At 49.0% G+C, this 17,665-nt stretch overlaps 1 protein-coding gene across 1 annotated transcript in view; it reads right to left on the bottom strand.

Annotated features, from left to right (window-relative positions):
* NXN (nucleoredoxin) overlaps nt 1-17,665 on the bottom strand; it is a gene marked incomplete at both ends in the record, with an annotated part of 149,922 nt that overhangs the window by 5,151 nt on the left and 127,106 nt on the right. Inside the window, 4 exons of the mRNA XM_084238784.1 lie at nt 207-386; nt 13,382-13,488; nt 15,167-15,267; nt 15,764-15,897. Coding sequence (XP_084094910.1) covers nt 207-386; nt 13,382-13,488; nt 15,167-15,267; nt 15,764-15,897 — 522 coding nt within the window. The remainder of the gene's footprint in view (nt 1-206; nt 387-13,381; nt 13,489-15,166; nt 15,268-15,763; nt 15,898-17,665) is intronic.

Below are 17,665 nucleotides of genomic sequence, written 5' to 3'. Positions count from 1 at the left end.
AGGAAAGCACAGCAGCAGCTCCCAGAACACCTCCCACAGGGGGCAGAGCCATGAATAAATCATTGGGGTCAAAAGCAAGGCTGCTGGAGGGAGACAAAGCCCCAAGCACTGCATTGTTGTGATGGGAAGAAGCTGCGGGACAGACATCTCCGTCTGGAACCTGCCCTGTCCCTGTCCCCCGACTGTGCCCTCTGCTGTTTCCATACCTACGAAGAGGACGAGGCAGGGGCCCTCGTTGAGCTGCACGGCGTTGGAGTCGGAGAGCTCCAGCACGGGCTTGGGGTGCCAGGGGAACTCCCTGCAGTCCTCATCGTTCAGCACCTCCACCCGCCCCTGCCTCGTGATCACGTCTCCCTGCGGGTCCAGCACGATGAGCGTGGGGATGCCTGCAGGAGAGAGAGCACACGCGCTTGGCCACAGCCCGAGAGGCAGCTCCCCAGGGGCACCAGCCTCCCCAGTTCACAGAGACTCAGGAGGCGATAAGGAGTCTTGGGGTGGGACCCAGCCTCAGTAAGAGAGACACAGACCAAGGGGGGAGACACAGGCTCCTTCTCCAAGGAACCCCGGGTCAGTCACATCACCTCTGGGGCTCTATCTGTCACGGCAGTACACTGGTGAATGTACTGCAGGCCCTACTTCACCCACTAAGTAAAGATCAAGGGGTCATGCATTTAAAGGACTGAGCACCTGGTGGGCCTCCCTGGTGGTGCAAGGGATTAAGATGCAACCTATGGAGCTGTCTGCAGCCACTGCAGCACGAGTTCGATCCCCAGCCAGGTAGCTGACCTCTCCTGCCTTGCCCGCTGCTCCCCTCAGCAGTGTATTTCAGTAGATCTGCCTGTTCTGTTCCCCACTCTGTCTCTGGTGAATCCTCTCACCCTCCCCCACCCCCACCTCTGGCCTGCAGTCCAGTTCTTATATGCATAAATAAATCTTAAAAAAAACAAAAAGAACTTAGTACCCGGTCTTTGCATCTAGAAGCAGTTGGAAACAGTGGCCTCCTAAAGAGATCCCAAAGAAGCAGGAGACACTCCCTCCACCTGTAATCTAGAATCTACCAGAGACGGTGTAAAAACACACCCCTCCCATGTGGGGTACTTGCTGTAGACACACACATCAGCATAGACAACACGTATGAGGGCCCCGCCAGAGTGAGCACAAGAGCCCGTGGGGAATGAGCCAGGGGCTGGGGAAGCAGCAGGACAGCTGGCTGCTAGTGAGTGCCCCATTCCCTTGCCTGAAGAGGGTCTCACATCTGCTCTCTGGAGGCGGGCAGTCCCTGAGGAAGCATGCAGATGGCACTGAAGACGGGCATATTAGCATCCTGAGCTGGGGTAAGAAGAAATGCAACCAGAGTTCTCCTCAAAACTGCCCGCCCCCCATAAAGACTCAGATGAACAATCAGAGCAACCCCCATCTGGGGGTACTGTCTTGTTTGGGTATTCCATCTCTCTGCTCTTTGCACTCCACTCCCTGCTATTTCACCTCCAGCCAGAGCTACTACCCCCCACGAACCGCAGCTCCTGGAGTCAGCCTCAGTCCTGCCCTTTGGGGACACTTGTCTCTCCACTGGCAGCCAGGCCACTACCTCCTCACATTAATCAGCTGCCTCTCCTCTGGAGCTGACCAGAGCTTTAATTTTATATGGGCCAGAGAAAGCCAGGGCAATTTAATATTTATAGATTCCAAAGCATTCAGTTGGTAATTTGCTCCACTGACATTTTCCTTCTCCGTAGGGGGGACATCGAGGTACCAGAAATATGGCCCCAGTGTTTTGTAACCTACCACGCTGGCCAGCTCAGCAGGTGTGCAGTGTGGGCTGTCTTCAAAAGGAAAAATGAATCCATTATGTTCACACCTATTGGAAGTGACTTGGCGTGTTAGGGAACAGATCCAGATAGAAATGGGCTCCAGGACTGCCATTCCCACTGACTCACTCACAAAGCACACAGAGAGGACTCCTCAGGGCCTTCAAAGAAGTGCTTAGAGCGGTTTCGGACCTTCTGAGACTCAGGGCATTTCCAGTCCCATCCTCACCCCTGCCTGTTTTCCCCAGAGGCCCAGGCTCACCTCAGCTGTGTCCCCATCCCTGAGGATCAGGCAGGGCTTTGGTCAGCCACCTTAATGGAGGATGGGGCTAGGGCCACGACAGGCCAGCCCGCAGCAGATGAGTACTTCCAAATGCCACGACCATCAGAAAAATGCTTTGACAAAGTGCTCAAATCAGAGTTGGTGTTTCTGAAATTGGGCCATTACAAGCACTGGGTTAAACCAGGGCACACCCACTGCTATGATTAGACACAGCAGCAGGCCTGTCTGGAGGCCAGACAAGGGATGCCGACTGCATTTATGGAGGACAAGCAGGCAGCGAGGAAGGGAAGGCAGGGAAAGTAAAAATCTTGAAGGCAAAGAAGTCCACTTTCTGGTTTTGTGCCTCAGTTTCTCCAGGGGACTATTTGAAAGGGTTACTACATGAAAGCCATCTTACCATGGCTGCAGCCAGTGGGGACCAGAATTGCAGATTGGGGACATGGAGGAATCCTTGGCTTATTCTACCAATGAACAGCAACCCTGGGGCCTTGGGTCTCCCCACCTTTCCCCATGGCTCTGGAAACCAAAGTCCCTGCTGTGTTTGGTGCTTTGAGTGAAGCGGCTTTCTAAGAACCCATGATAATGAGGTGCATATAGCTGTGATGCTTAAACAGAGAGCAACTTGGTAATATAACCAGTCAGGCTTTGATCCAGAGAAGCCCTTTTCTGGCACATGGACAGGGTGTCTGTGTGGAGGGTGGGGGAGAGGAGAACCTGCATGCATGTGCTAGGTCCCCTTTCTATCTCCTGATGGTGGGTTAGCTTGGTCCCAGAGGCCTAAGTGTGTGCTTTCCTCCAAGGGTGAACCAGGGATGAGAAGGGAAGTTCACCTTTCTGGTGCATCTGCTCTGTGCTGGGCCCGGCACACATGCTCTCTCGCCTGCTCCTCATAACAGATAGTTGCGAGAAGCATGTTATGCTCCATTTTGCAGATAGTCAAGTTACCCACCCAAGGTTATCTGGCGAGTAAGTGGCCAAGCTGTGATAGGAACCCTGGTTTGCTGCAAAAGCTGCTGCTCTTTCTACCAGGCCACCAGCTGGTGGTGAGGGGCTCTCAAAGCACTTGGGTTGGGGACTCTCATAAACAGGGCCCCTGTATCTGTAGCCTTTTGCTCCACCCACTCCCTGTCTCTTCCTTTCCAAGACTGAGGGGAAGGAGGCTGACATTACAATCAGCTCTTCCCTTTCCTCCCCACATCCTGCATTCCCTGCTCGCCCCTTCCCTTGAAGCAGGTTCCCTGAAGCAGAGACTTCTAAGGAAAAAATTGGGCAAAGCTTCTAAAACGAAACTTAAAGGGAATGGAAAATTTCTAATCGATGCCGTTCTACAAGATAACTTCCACACCAGTGAGAGGCTTCCCTGAAGAGGGTGGAAAAGAAGCAGCTCAGCTCAAGTTTGCTTAAACTTGTGGTTTCCTGGCTTAGCTGGCTGGCATGGATGGGGGTTGGGGGGGTGCCTGGTGGAAATTCTAAGGATGATCCAGGCAGTCACAACTTCTTGGGACTTTGTTCCCACGGCCATCAAATGGGGAACATGGTGGTTTCCTAGAGCTGGGTGGTGTAGGCCAAGGGTACAGGGGGGTAAAAGGATTCAGCAGAGACAGAGTAGGGAGCAGAACAGGCAGACTGACTGAACTACACTGCTGAGGGGAGCAGTGGGTGAGACAGGAGAGGTCTGCTGTACCATGTGGGTTAGCTCTCTTGCCAGGGATTGAACTCAGGCTTTGGTGGTGATAGCACTGAAACTTAACCTCTAGGCCATAAGGGAGGCCCCAGTTTTCTGTCTTATTTGCTTCTTGTGAGGATGAGATGAGAAGCATAAAATGCTTTTTCACATAGTACCTGGTATAAAGTACTCCACAAATATTAGCTCTTGTTACAAATAAGTTCATTGGCTTTTTTTTTTTTTAATCATCCCTCAGTTGATTATTTGGCCATGAGAGGGCAGAGATATAGAACTGCTGCCCTGGTCTGGTAAGATAAACAGAAACCTCCAGTTTGGCTGGAAGAAGTCAGCTACAGAATCGGAGTGGAGAGACACTGTTAGCTCCATGGCCAGAGCACCAGTAAGTAATGTCTGCCAGGTGTGGGGTTGGCATTCTTTCACTTTCACCAGCCCCAGCTTAACTTTTGGGCCTAGAACGTGGGCCTTCTGATCCCAGAGAGGGCCTTAGCCCCAAGCCCCCTGCCCTGACCGAGCAGTAGACCTACAAGCATTGCCAAAGAATCACCTTCACCATTTCCCTCAAAACCTAGAGAGAAAGGAGCCAGAAGACCGGCTCCACACTGTTTCCTCTTGGGAAGAGGCTACTTGTAAGTAATCAAGATAGTGGGGGCCCTGGGGTGGAGAAGCTCAGATCTTATAGCTCCCCGGGAGGGGCAGAGTACTGGGACCAGAGACTCAAGACTGTTGGCAACTGGGAAGAGAAATGGGAGGAAAAGCAGACCCTAGTACAGCAAGAGCAGGTGAGGGCACATTGGCAAGGCAAAATATTATGCAATCACAAGTGTGGACTGTGATAAAATGGAAAATGTTTGCAATATACTGTTACACGGAAAGTGAAGTCTACACAGTCTGAATGATTACAACTATGTATAAGTATGTGTGCGTGTGGATAGAGACCAAAAGGGGCTAAGGAAAGTGAAAACAGTTGTGCTAGTGAGGCAGGAATGTGGGTCGAAATAGATATATTTGAGTTTTTTGAATGGAGTTATGATATATTAATATAAAATAAAAATCATACAAGAACCGAAGGGCAGTAGGGGTGGGACTGACAAATATAAACCATGCCTTGGCCAAGTCAATTGCCACTCCATTCATCAGGCCCCTCATTTCCTCCCCTGCCCATCCCCCCAAAACCTCCCCTTGCTTAGAAAGCTAAGGAAAGGAAGACGGCGGCTTGGTTTGGGTGGTGAAGCTCAGCGAAGCCCAAGGGAGGTCAAAGAAATGGGCCTAGGGGCCTCCCCTGGTGACGCAGCGGTTGAGTGCTGGGCTGTGAAGCTGCCCGCAGCCTCTGCAGCGCCGGTTCGATTCCCGGCCACCGGCAAGGGTCCCACATGGCGCGCAGACCTCTTGTGCTGCACCCGCTGCTCCCCTCAGCAGTGTATTTCCTCAGTTTGCCTGTTCTGTTCCCCGCTCTGGCTCTGGTGAATTCTCTCATCCTCCCGCACTTCTGACTGTACCCAGTACTTGTATAAATAAATAAATAAATCTTAAAAAATAAAAAAAGAAATGGGCCTGGGTCTACTTGAACTTAGCCAGCAGGCCCAAAAGCTGCCGTCAGATGACAAGCTCAGAGACATTTATGGTAATGTTTTATAATACAGAAAATTCAGAAACAACCAGGGGCCACCAAAAGCCAAGCTGATAAATAAGCTGCCGCACAATCAGACAATGAAACCCTTTTTGGCACTGAAAATAAACTAGCCAGATAGAAATATCAACAGGGATAAATCTTGAAAACAAAGGTGAGTGAGAAATGCCAGCTACAGAATATTACACCATGTCAGCATTGAAGTATGCTGCTAGAAAGCACGCCCAGCACTACAATGTATTATTCATGGATTCGTATATATGCTGTACAAATATGAAATGGGATTATGAAGATACACATGAAATACACTGTAGGTTTCTGGAGGGGGGCTGAGAAGGAAGGAGACGGTAGTGCACAGGAGTGAGGGAGCCTCACCTCCGCCTGTAATTAATGCCCCATTTGTTTCTCTTTTAAATACCTAAAGCAAAATGTCAATTCTGGGTGGTGGCCATACAGGTGTTATATTTTTCTCTATCCTTTCCAGGTTTTTCTTTTTTAAATCTTCTCAAAATACAGACAAGTGAAACAGAATCGTGGAGCTGCTGGGTAGATCCTGAGACAGCCCAGCCTGCCCTCCCCAGGCCCATGGGGGCAAACCCTGAGATTTGTCTATAAAAATCACCAGCACCGCCCCACACCCTCTGCAGATTGAAAAACACAAGGTCTGAACGTTTTGTTTCTATGTAAAATAGATTCTTCCTCAAATTCATTTTTTTGAAACGGGCAGGGAAGAGGGCAAAGGAAGGGAAAGAGAGAAGAGAGGGAAATGGAAAGGAGAAGAGGAAAAGAGGAAAGGCAGAAAGATAAGGAACAGAACAAAAGGGGAACAGAGAAACAAGATAAACAAATCCTGGAGTCTCACACCACTGCCTCCCTGCACCAGGCCTTAAGTACAGTCCTCCGGGCTGCTCTTTGGGTGGCAAGGTCTGTGCTACCCAAAGGTTGGGGGAGGTGGGAAGAGAGGAACAAAACCAGTTAGGGGCCCTTACCCAGGAGGGATGGGGCTCTAAGCCTCCCTGCAAAGAACAGGGTGTTCTCTGACAGCCAGGATTAGTTAGACAATCACTAATGGGATTCGCCTTCTGCCAAGTGTGTCTAAACCCTTTCCTTAGAAAGGCATTTTTAAACAGCTTATAGGGCTGCAAATTCTCGGGTCTGCATAAAAGGGGGCAGGGGGAGCAGCAGAGGGCAAAGAGGCCCTCCCACTCTGGGCAGCCCAGCCCCTCCCCTAAGACAAAGGAAATGGATGAAGGCCAAGTGCCAGGGGAGCCTTGGTGAACTCAGGTGGCCTAGTGAAAACTGTTGGTCAAGAGCCCTGGTTTAGCTCAGAGCACCCAAGGGAGCCCATGATCACTCTGCCAACAGCAATAGGACTTTGGGCCTAAACACCCGCCATGGAGGCCTGGGCAGGTCCTGCTACAGTGTGGAAGGGACGGTTTAAGGGGCACAACCTCAAGATCCAGTTCCTTGCATCGCCACTTGGATGGACGGGTGCCACAATAAAAAGTCAGCATTTTACGCAAGGCCAGCTCCGGCGTGCAGGGTGATGCACAGGATACAGCAGGGAGAAGCCCTGCTCCCAAGATGCTCAGAGGATTCTGGGTTCGCTTCACACGACCTGTTTTCGTCTGAACCTGGCAGGGTAACACAGGGAAGCTCTGCCCTTGTATGCAGCAACACACAAAGTGACTGCTAGGCGGAGTTACCCCTCACAAGGCACAAAGACCAGCCAGGTGGCTCACCTCGGGGATGGCATACTCTGGGAAAGCACCTTCATCAAAATACTTCAGAAGACAGAAAGCAGGGAGAGCACCCAGGACACAGAGTCAAACAGGGAGCATGAGCTGTTCAGAGACAGCCCTGCAGGGTTTGTTGAAGGCCAGTTACTCAAAACAGCTGAACACTCCATTGACCGAGCTCCGTGTGTGCGTGTGTGCATGTGTGCGTGTGCGTGTACATTGTGACACTGTAACACAATGAAAAATGTATTTGGTCTTTATCCCAGTAAAGAGTTTCTTTTTGCATGCTAATGAGATGACTGGTGGCTGGGGGCCCCTAAATAGCTTCAAAATGGGGGAGCTGGTGGTCAGAAGGCATGATTAGAAACTTACCTGCTGACCTCCAACCTCTGGGAGAGAAAGGCAGGCTGGAGGCCCAGCTAATAACCAATGACCAATGATTTAACAACTTATGTCTATGCAATGGACTCTCTATTAAAACCCTGAAACATTGGGGTTCAGAGAGCTTTCGCGGAGGTGCCGGGAGGTCCACCCAGAGGGCACGGAGGGTTGGTCAGTGTCCCTCCCCACATACCTTTCCTCTGCATCTCTTCCACTTGGCTCTATCTGAGTTACAGCCTTTGTGTAAAGCCATAATAGTAAGTAAATAATTTTCCTCAGTTTTGTGGGCCATTCTAGCAAATTATTGTATTTGAGTGGGGGGTGGTCATGGGAAGTCCTGATTTATAGCCAGTCCTTCAGATAAGTATTTTTTAAAGCCTAAATTTATAAATCAATTTAAAATGTTTAAAGGCATTTACTTAACTTTGTAGGTGGGTCCAAACATTACCCACAGAGCCCTAGCAAGAAGCTGCTGATGTCTAGATATAGAAACAGAATCACAACATCTAAACATCAATGTTAGAAGTTTTAAGATCTACAGTTTTTTAAGAAGTTGTATTTCAATAAGTCACATGTGAAATTCAAAACCAATTTAAATATCTGAATAATCTCTTCCATTTACAAAAACCTTTCAAGAAACTCACCTTAGTCGGCACAAGCACAGGGGAATATTCTTGGTTCAGGTGTGAAGGAAAGGCAGGCCCCTGACAACACCCTGGAGACAGCAGCCCTCCTGCAGGGACTCCTGACCCCAACCTCACCATGTGGAGGACAAAGACCCAGAGCTGCCTAGTTCTCCTACACACCCTTTAGCTTCTGGATCAAGATTCACCACATCAGAAAACCTTAAGGGAGGGTGGGGATTCCCTTGGCCAGCCTTGCCCTTCTTCAGAGAAGGCAGCAGAGGACGGGGGAGGGAAGTGACTCAGGTGGAGCCACATTGATACTCAGTGGCGGGGCTGAGACTGGAATCTCTATCACACTGTTCTTCCTTCCAAGTACCACCTGCTGCCAGGGAGGGCCCGGGGTGGTGAGGAGGGCATAGATGGTGGAGGCATGTGGTAGATCTTAGGTGATCCAGCCAAGTGCAGCAGCCTGTGTACTCCCACCACCACATTCTCTGCCTCCCTGGGTCGTCTATTTCCCTGCCAGAGGGCAGGTGCCAGGCAGCTCTGCCCCTTAGCACTTGGCTCAAAGCCAGGCGTGTAGACACCCAATAAATGTTCCCTGAGAAAAGCACAGATGAACAAGAGAGGAAGAATGAACAAAAAGGGGAATAAAGGAGAGAAGGAGGAAGCGAGGGTATGAAGGAGAAGAAACCCTAACCTGGGCCCACAGGTATACATTCCTTGTCCTAAAAGAGCAGTTGATCCAGGAGAGAAGAGATGCCGTGAGAATGACATCTGGGAAGTGACCAGTGATGTGACAGGAACCGCACAAGCACTCAAATATGGAAGGGAAAGTTTGTTCCCCGGGTGGTGGGGGTTACTGTGGGAGGCAGCATTGAGCTGGAAGGATGGGGAGATGCTCACCAAGGGGTAGGGCGCTTAGCCCTGTGAGATGGCAGGGAGGGTATGGGGAAGCTGTGCAGGTTTTCTATGGTGCAGACAGGCAAGATGTGGAGAGGGCCTGCAAGGCTGTATGAGAGCAGGCTACAGAGACATGGAACCTCAGGCCGCAGCTGCCGAGGGCTTCTACCAGGAGAGGATTACCACTATCGCAGCATCTTCTGGGAGGTTCCCTCAGAGGTGCTCTGCCAAGTTAGTATGTACAGTCATCTGGGACAGAGGGAGGAGTACCTGGAGCAAGGTGTTGCAGATGTAATGGGGTCATGAAAAGAGGGAGAGGAGCATGGGTGTGAGTGCAGGAGAAACCCAGCAAACAGAGAGGCAGGAGAAAACCAGGAGCAGGGGTGATACGGAAAGAGAGGGAAAAGATGAAGATACCATCTGCAAGCCAGGAAGAGACCCCTCACCAGGAACCAATCTACCCTGAAGTTTGATCTTGGACTTCCAGCCTCGAGAACTGTGAGAAATCAATTTTTGTTTACGCTGCCTAGTTTGTGGTAATTGGTTATGGCAGCCCAAGCAGACTGGCTTTAGGGGATGATGGGATTTTTCTTTCTTTTTTAAAAAAATAATAACTAAGAGAATATAACGAGCATTCCATGAGGTAGAAAAGGAGGAGCAAGTTGCTAAGAGAGAGAAATAAGGAGGCAAGAAAGGCAAGGAAAATTGGACGAGGCAAGGGCAAGACAAAAGAAGAATAAGGGTAAAGTCTTAGAAAGCAGAGATGATGCTTCTTCCAACAAAACAGAAGGGATTGGAAGAGGGGCACAGACATCCTGCTTATGAACCTGATGATGTAACGCAAATGTTTCAATGCAGAGAGGAATGAAACTGAGGAAATTTAGGAGCGCTAACCGTACTCCTAACTAAAGCAGTTCTGCCCAGGAGAGAGGCTGGGAAAGGGGTAGGGACATGGGATAAGACTGTGCCATGGGAGAGGCCAACAAGAAGCATGTGAAGGGGACCTCAGCTCATGGGCACAGGAGAAGGCCCCAGCCAGCCCTGCTCCACACCTCATCCCTGACCTTCTGGTCCAACTTATACAGGGCTGCAAAGCATGCTCCTAGTATCCTTGCCCTCTAGAACAGGCTTTGGCCTTTCTCTGCCTTTTATTTTGGAGGAGGCAGTGGGATGCAAAAAAATCCCCTGCCCTGTACTGTGACAACAGTATAGATGACAATAAGAGCGATGTAAATGCTAATAAATAGCATACTATATCTGACAAATATACTGGAAACCAGACCCCTAATGCACATGGAACCCCAAAATGCCATGAAGCAGAATAGGTGACCCTGAAAAGCTGAGGAGAGGCAGAGGCATGGAGGCAGGCACTACACAGCAGGGGCCACCTGGGCCATCTGCTATACTTGAGGGAGCAGCTTGTCTCTCCCCACAGGCAGGCCTGTCATGAGCCACAGTCTGAGCCCGGGTTACAATGTGTGTTCAATATGTCTGTCAGAAATATTACCCAGACAACCTGCCTCTGGGATTTCTCTTTCAATGTAGCTCAGATGTCACCTGGCATTTATCTCCCTTTGAAATTTTCAAAAGAATCCGTAAGTCTAAAGGACCAAGTCCAAGGACCTCAACATGGTGCTCAAGACACCCTCTATGATGTAGCATCATTAGCCGTGTCACCCACTCTGCCCATAGGCGGGCCTCCCCGGTGGCGCAGCGGTGGAGCGCTGGGTTGCGAGGCTGCCCGCGGCCTCTGCGGCGCCGGTTCAATCCCCGGCTGCTCCTCGGCCACCGGAGGAGGGTCCCACATGGTGCGCAGACCTCTCCTGCCGCCCGCTGCTCCCCTCAGCAGTGTACTTCGGTCCTTCTGCCTGCTCTGCTCCCCGCTCTGGCTCTGGTGAATTCTCTCACCCTCCCACGCCTCTGACTGTACCCAGTGCTTGTATAAACAAAAAAACAAAAAAAAAACAAAAACAAAAAAAAAACAAACAAGCAAAACAAATAAAGAAAAAAACATGCCTCTAGAACACCATAGGCATCCTACGCTGACCTTTGCCCTGGAAGATCCCAAACTCCCTATCTGAATCTCTTCCATTCTGTAAGGCTCTGTTTTACAGCCACTTCCTCCAACAAGCCTTCCTGGCTCAACAGTTACGAGCCAGCTCTCCTCTAAACTGCATTATATCATGTGTGGCCCTGCATCAAAAGTTGCCTTGAGAAGGATCCTGTGTTACTCTTCCATACTCTTATTTCGCTGTGCTTTATGTTTCTCTGGCTTGACAGCTAGAGGCAGACAGATCAAGGCAGCAGGCAATATCTAACAGGCTGCTTACAGGAATGAGTCCTAAGCCTTAGCCTAAGAGGTTGCTGATGCAGTAGGCACAAAACACTGCCAGGGAGAGACTGGAAACCCGTGAGTAAGGAAGCCAGCCGGAGATGGGAGACAGGTCTGAGAAAGACTAGAACAGCTGTCAGGGGAATGGATGCTGTGGAGAAAGCAGAGGAGGGGCAGAGGGCTGGGCAGGTGTGGGGCTGGGCTGTGGCAAGAGCTGGGTTCCAAATGAATCTCACATTCTTTTAGTGTGGCTTGGCTATGACTTGCCTGAATATAAGGCCTGTCCAAGTTAGCTTTCTGATCCTCAGCTGCGGGCTCCTTGAAGTCAGGGATCACACATGTACTTCTCATGCCTGCACTGCCAGGGCCTTGGGAGGCTATGTCAGAGGAGCACGTCTCTGCACTTTCCTCTTCCTCACTTGTGGTCACCACTTTCTGGGCCACACCTAATAACTGTGGCTCCTACATCTGTAATATTACATGATGACAACTGGAGAATCAGAAAGGAGAGTGCCCTTCTCTGCCTTGAAGGGAGAAAAGAACCAATTAATTACTTTGTGCCCTGCCAATGTCTCACAGAAGGGCGTGCTCCTGCCGAGATGGTGTGTCTAGAAATTTCGCTGAGTATCGAAGAGTTCATGATCCCTGCTCTGAAGTTGCTCTTCTGTGCCTGCCTCCCCACGGGCACTCAGCATCTCACAGAGCACAGGGAGGGCAGACTGCCACCCTCAAGCTGACCCTATATGATACAGACCATCCTCTGGTTATTTATTAGTTTCAGGTGACCCTTTGGCCTTAGCCCTGACTACAAGGAAAGCCCGCACAACAGGCTCCTACATCCACAAAAGGGCAGCTTTCATCGGATTTATTAATAGGAGGCACAGGCCCCAAATATTCTCAAGAGATTAACAGACTTAGATTCAAATACCCAAAATGTAGTCTCTGGACCAGCAGTGCCAGGGTCACCCAGGACCTCGCTAGAAATGCAGGATCTCAGCCCCACTCCAGACCCATGGGATCTGAATCTGCATTTTCTACAAGATCCTTAGGGGATTCTTATATACCCTTGACATTGACAAGGACTTACTTAAAATTAAATGTTATTTTTGAAACTTTAGCTCCAAATAAAGCCATATGGCGACTCAAAACAGAGAAAGGAAAAAGGCTAAAGAGTTGACGTGTTCCCTCACAGGCTGTTTCCTGGGTAAATTTTGACTTGTCTTTTCTCCCCACTCCCTCTAACACAAGGGGCACAGAGAACTCAAATATAAACTGTGACTGTCTAGGGGTGACCAGGATTTGGTACTAGAAAGAGAATGAATACAATTCTTAATAGACGAGTTAAGTGCTTCACCAAGCTAGAAGTTGGCTGGATGAGGCTGGGAAGGAGGTATTCACATAAAGAACAAAACAGTTTGTCTCACTTATAATGCTAATTTCTGAAAAACACCATGACTAGTACTTCAAATCCAGGCTCTCCACACTCTCAGGATATCCACTTTCTCACCTATGAGGTACTATGTACTCAGGCCTAACTATTATGTTTCAGGAACCATGAGAAGCACTTGATAAACATTATTGTAGCTAGTTCTTTGTGGAGATTAGTCATCACTGTTTTGCAGATGAAGAAACTGAGGCTCAGAGTGATGGCTCTGAATGATGTAACCAAAGATCACTCTCAGGTATGTTTGACAGTGAAAACCTTGGGGTAGGAGTTTAGCCAAGTCATTTGGGAGCACGTGTTCCATCCCCAGTCATGTCACCACTGGGCCAGGTGGTAAGAAGTATTGATAGATGTCTCACCCGGACAAGGACATTAAAAACAAAATAGTCATAATGAGGTACAATTTCATACTATAAAAATTCACCAGAGGGTAAAGAACATGAGCATTCATGGAATTAAAGATGTTCTTTTCACTCTAAAAGTAACCTAAAGACGTAGCGAGCTCAGGCGAACAGGTTCCCGAGGAGGCCCGTGGAGCTGGGGATGCCTACCTTGGATTCCGTACAGCCGGTTGAGGCGCGACCGCCGGGCCTCATCAGTGTAGGGGACAGCGAGCCAGGGCATCTCACTGAAGTACTGTTTGAATGAGTCCTCTGACCTATAGAGACATAGGTGGAAACAAAGTTTTATTGTTCCCAAATGTTCCACCACTGGGTCCTTGCAACCTCTACCAAGTTGTGCTGAGGGCTTTGCGGACACTGAGACTCCTAATCAGTGTGCCCCTCAGGCATCAGGCTAATGACACAAGAGGGCGGTAACCGGCCCATCCTGGTGTACACCAAGCAGCAAACACCTTTTCCCCCTAACAGGTAGACACCAAACGAAAATGCCAGGTTGTTTCAGTAGCCTGCTCCCTTGCATCCCCCATTGCAACTCGTGCCCAAGCTTTCATGTTTCATGTTTTCATGTTTCAATTCCCTACTTTTATAGAGAACCTAGATATATCCTAACTTGTGCACAAAACAGTGATGTGGACAGAACCACTTTTAACCAAGTATAAATCTAGGAATGACAAATATAACCAAGTTGATAGAAAGCAGATCAGGGGTATCCTGGAGCTGGGGGATTGGGGGCAAAGATTGACTGAGAAGGACATGGAAAATGGGCATGCTCTCGATATTAATTGTGATGATTATAAAGGTAAAAACATTGGTCAAAATTCATTGTATGTAAATTATACTTCAATAAAGTTGATTCTTTTTTAAGATTTATTTACGTATGCATACAAGAGCTGGGGTATAGGTCAGAGGTATGGAGGGGTGAGAGGATTCACCAGAGACAGAGTGGGGAGCAGAACAGGCGGATCTACTGAAATACACTGCTGAGGGGAGCAGCGGGCCAGCCAGGAGAGGTCTGCTGCGCCATGTAGGTCAGTTCTGTGGCCAGGAATCAAACTTGTGCTGCAATGGCTGCTGATAGTGTCATAGTGCTGAGACTTAACCCCTTGCACCACCAAGGAGGCCCCAATAAAGTTGATTCTTATTAAGCTTTAGGAAAGGTGACTGCTATTCCTGGTGTGGCTTCCGGCTTGCCCCCACTCACATGCACTGAGATGAGGAGGGGTTTCTGGAGAGCAATGGCAGGACCAGGGGCTAATCAACAGAGCCCACAAGAGCACAGCTCCGAGGACACAGCAATACACAAACACCCTCAATAGGAAGCATCTCAGAGACCTTTCAGGGAGCAGCAGCTTGAGAAGCAGGAGCACAGGTAGCTTGGTCTGAATTGAAACTGGAGTTTTTTAATAGAAAGTCACTGGTGAGGAAAGCCAGTAAGAAGGCAAGAAGCAGAGGACATTGAGGCTAAAAGGACATGACATACTTCAGGCAGAATGTCCACCCTTCTGATTTTTGTGAATGTCCCCAAAGTACATGGTCAGAGCTAAGAAAAATGACTGCACAGTTATCTGAGATAGGTGCCACATTCCATTAGTCACTGGCCCTTTTCTTTCCATCTTTCCCCCTCCATATCCTCTCACCATGATACAAAAAGCTGAACAAATCAGGAAAAAAAAATGCATCCTAATCTGAAATGACACAGGACTGAATGGGGACATACCCCAATGTTTACAGAAGAACAGGTTTTTCTCAGTTCCCCTTCAGATAATACAGGAGAAAAATGTATCCTCCTCAGCCAATAACCCCAGATATGCCTTCCTAATCCCTATCTCCAAGCTCTACTATAAAGGAGGAGAAATCTCAGGCAAAAGAAGTGCATGTGAATTGCCCATAGAAAAGGAGGCTGCACCACCCCTACCCCCAGCACGCACGCATTACCTGTCCGCACTAACGAAGATGATCTCAAATTTCTGGCCTGCCTCCTTGATCTTCCGGTAGGATTCCACCAGGACCCGGGTGAGGCTTCGGCAAGGTGGACACTGAAAAACAAGAGTGGGACCCTACTGTGTGATGCCAGACCTTTGACTTTCCATGTCCCAAACAGCTGCCATCAGGAGTGAGGCAAGCAAGATGCAAGCTGCATGGGGATAGCAAAACCAGCTCCATACAAGAGACAGAAGCAAAACATGTCTCTTGTAGTGGTGAGCATCCAGCATGGGCTCCTCTCCACCCCACACAAAGTGCCAGTAGGTAGCAGTTAAAATGAACCTCCCGGGGGTCATCAGAAGCCTCATCCGAATGGGTTAGGAGGACTGCCCTTTCTGTCTCAGTCAAAATTAAGTCTTTTTCTCGCTGTTACCATTTGTAATTACGCACATATATTGCATGCCAACAGAGAACGCATCAGGCACAGAAGAAAGCAAGAATGCCAGGAAATTTTGCCACAGTCACACCTACAGAAGCCAACCACAGCTGGTTGTGGTGGCTGCCTCACAATTGCCTTCTGTCTGGAGTGAAGCAGGCTTAAACACTCACCCAGTGTGCGGAGAAATAGACGCCTATGTGAGACCCCTCCAGGCTGCTGCTCTCCAGGGACTGCCCGCTGTTTCTAAGCAAGGGTCCTGCGATGACTTCCCTGAAGGGTTTGGGTCCCCATGGGAATTCCAGACCTGAAACAGGCACAAATGGCAAAGATGTTAAACTTATTTATCGTGGCCTTTGACCCAAGAGGCCTCAGGGCTGTAGGGCACAATGAAGTTATCATCAAATAGTATTTGTTAACACATCCATAGAACCTGCAGGGATATAAGGAGAACTCATCCATGGAAGAGCTATCAAGGCTGTGGTTCCAGAAGCTCCTGGGGGGTGTCAAGAAGTACAGAAGTCCAGGTTACACCCCAAGTCTCAGGATCTGAACAAGTCTGAAGATGTAGGTTCAAAACAAAGCAAAACCAATTCCCCAGGTGACTGCGATGATAGGGACACTGCCTCCCTATCAACCATGAATTTCTTTAGTTTCAACCCTGTAATCAGTGGCTTCTGACTGCATTTTAGAATCAACTCAGGAATATGATGCTTTAAAATATGATGCTCCGGGCCCACCCCCAGATATTCTGACTCAATTAGTCTGTCTTGGGGTCCAGGGAGCCAAGTAAGAATTTAAGTCTAGTAAAAGGGAAGAATAAAAATCCACTCAATCCAGATGATCTGTGCGCTGACATATAAGCCCTAGGGCAGGAAGAGCAAACAAGATGTTCCCTGCTCAACAGAACAGTGTTTTCTAACAGGGTGGTCCAAGAAACACTGCCTAAAATCTGTCTGGGGCGGGTGGGAGTAGACACATAGACAGGTTAAAAATGCAGGGGACTAAGCCCACCCTGAAACAAACAGATACAAAATTCTCGGGGTGGGTGGGGGTGTCTAGGGTATCTGTATTTTTTTTTTAAGCATCTCCCTTATAAACCTTTTCTTTTTTTTTTTTTTTAGATTTATTTATTTATTTATACAAGCACTGGGTACAGTCAGAAGCGCGAGAGGGTGAGAGAATTCACCAGAGCCAGAGCGGGGAGCAGAACAGGCAGAAGGACCAAGGTACACTACTGAGGGGAGCAGCGGGCGGCAGGAGAGGTCTGCGCGCCATGTGGGACCCTCGCCGGTGGCCGGGGATTGAACCAGCGCTGCAGAGGCTGTGGGCAGCTTCACAACCCAGCGCTCAAGTGCTGCGCCACCAGGGGAGGCCCGGGAATCTGTATTTTTAACAAGATTCCAAGTAGAGTATGTGAGAGACAGAGAGTGTGTTGTGTGTGTTTAAATTATTTTTACTGGGGGCAATTATTTGAAGCAGGTGAAATTTTTACTGGGAAAATCTGCAACCAGTGTTGAATTGGATCAACAAGTAAGGGAGGGGAGATCTTACAACCCTTTTATGACTCCAAGTCCAGGGGTAAAGAAATAGAACATGAATAGCCACTGAGCAGGGTGACTGGAGCAGAGGGCTCTCCCTGTGCATGGCCACCCACACAGGCAGCTGGTCAGCTAGGCCAGAGCCTGAGGATTGGGCCAGCACCAGTGAGGTGCACTCACTGCCAGGGCTAGGAGAGCAACACAGAGACTGTGACTTTGCTATGGGAATGCATTAAAGAGAAAAAAACCCAACAACCCACTTAACATGTCTCTAACTATGAAGATGACAGCTGCTGTTGAAACAGCACTAGAAGTCAGTGTCTGGCCTCTAGCTGCTTCTCAACAGCCAATTCAGTTCTCAAAGCTGAACTTCCTTTTTCAGATTCCATCTCCTTTGGCCCATGCATTAAAGCTCCCACGAGGGACATTCTGATCCCTCTAAATATCTTAACCATGACCTGGAGAATGCTAAAATTTCATTAAGACGATATTCGCTAGCCAAACAAACCTAAGTATATTTCATTTGTATTCACT

The sequence above is a fragment of the Talpa europaea genome, assembly GCF_964194135.1.
Source record: "Talpa europaea genome assembly, chromosome: 7".
Classification (NCBI taxonomy): domain Eukaryota; kingdom Metazoa; phylum Chordata; class Mammalia; order Eulipotyphla; family Talpidae; genus Talpa; species Talpa europaea.
The sequence above is the reverse complement of the archived record's forward strand: the minus strand, read 5'-3'. Positions and strand labels throughout refer to the sequence as shown.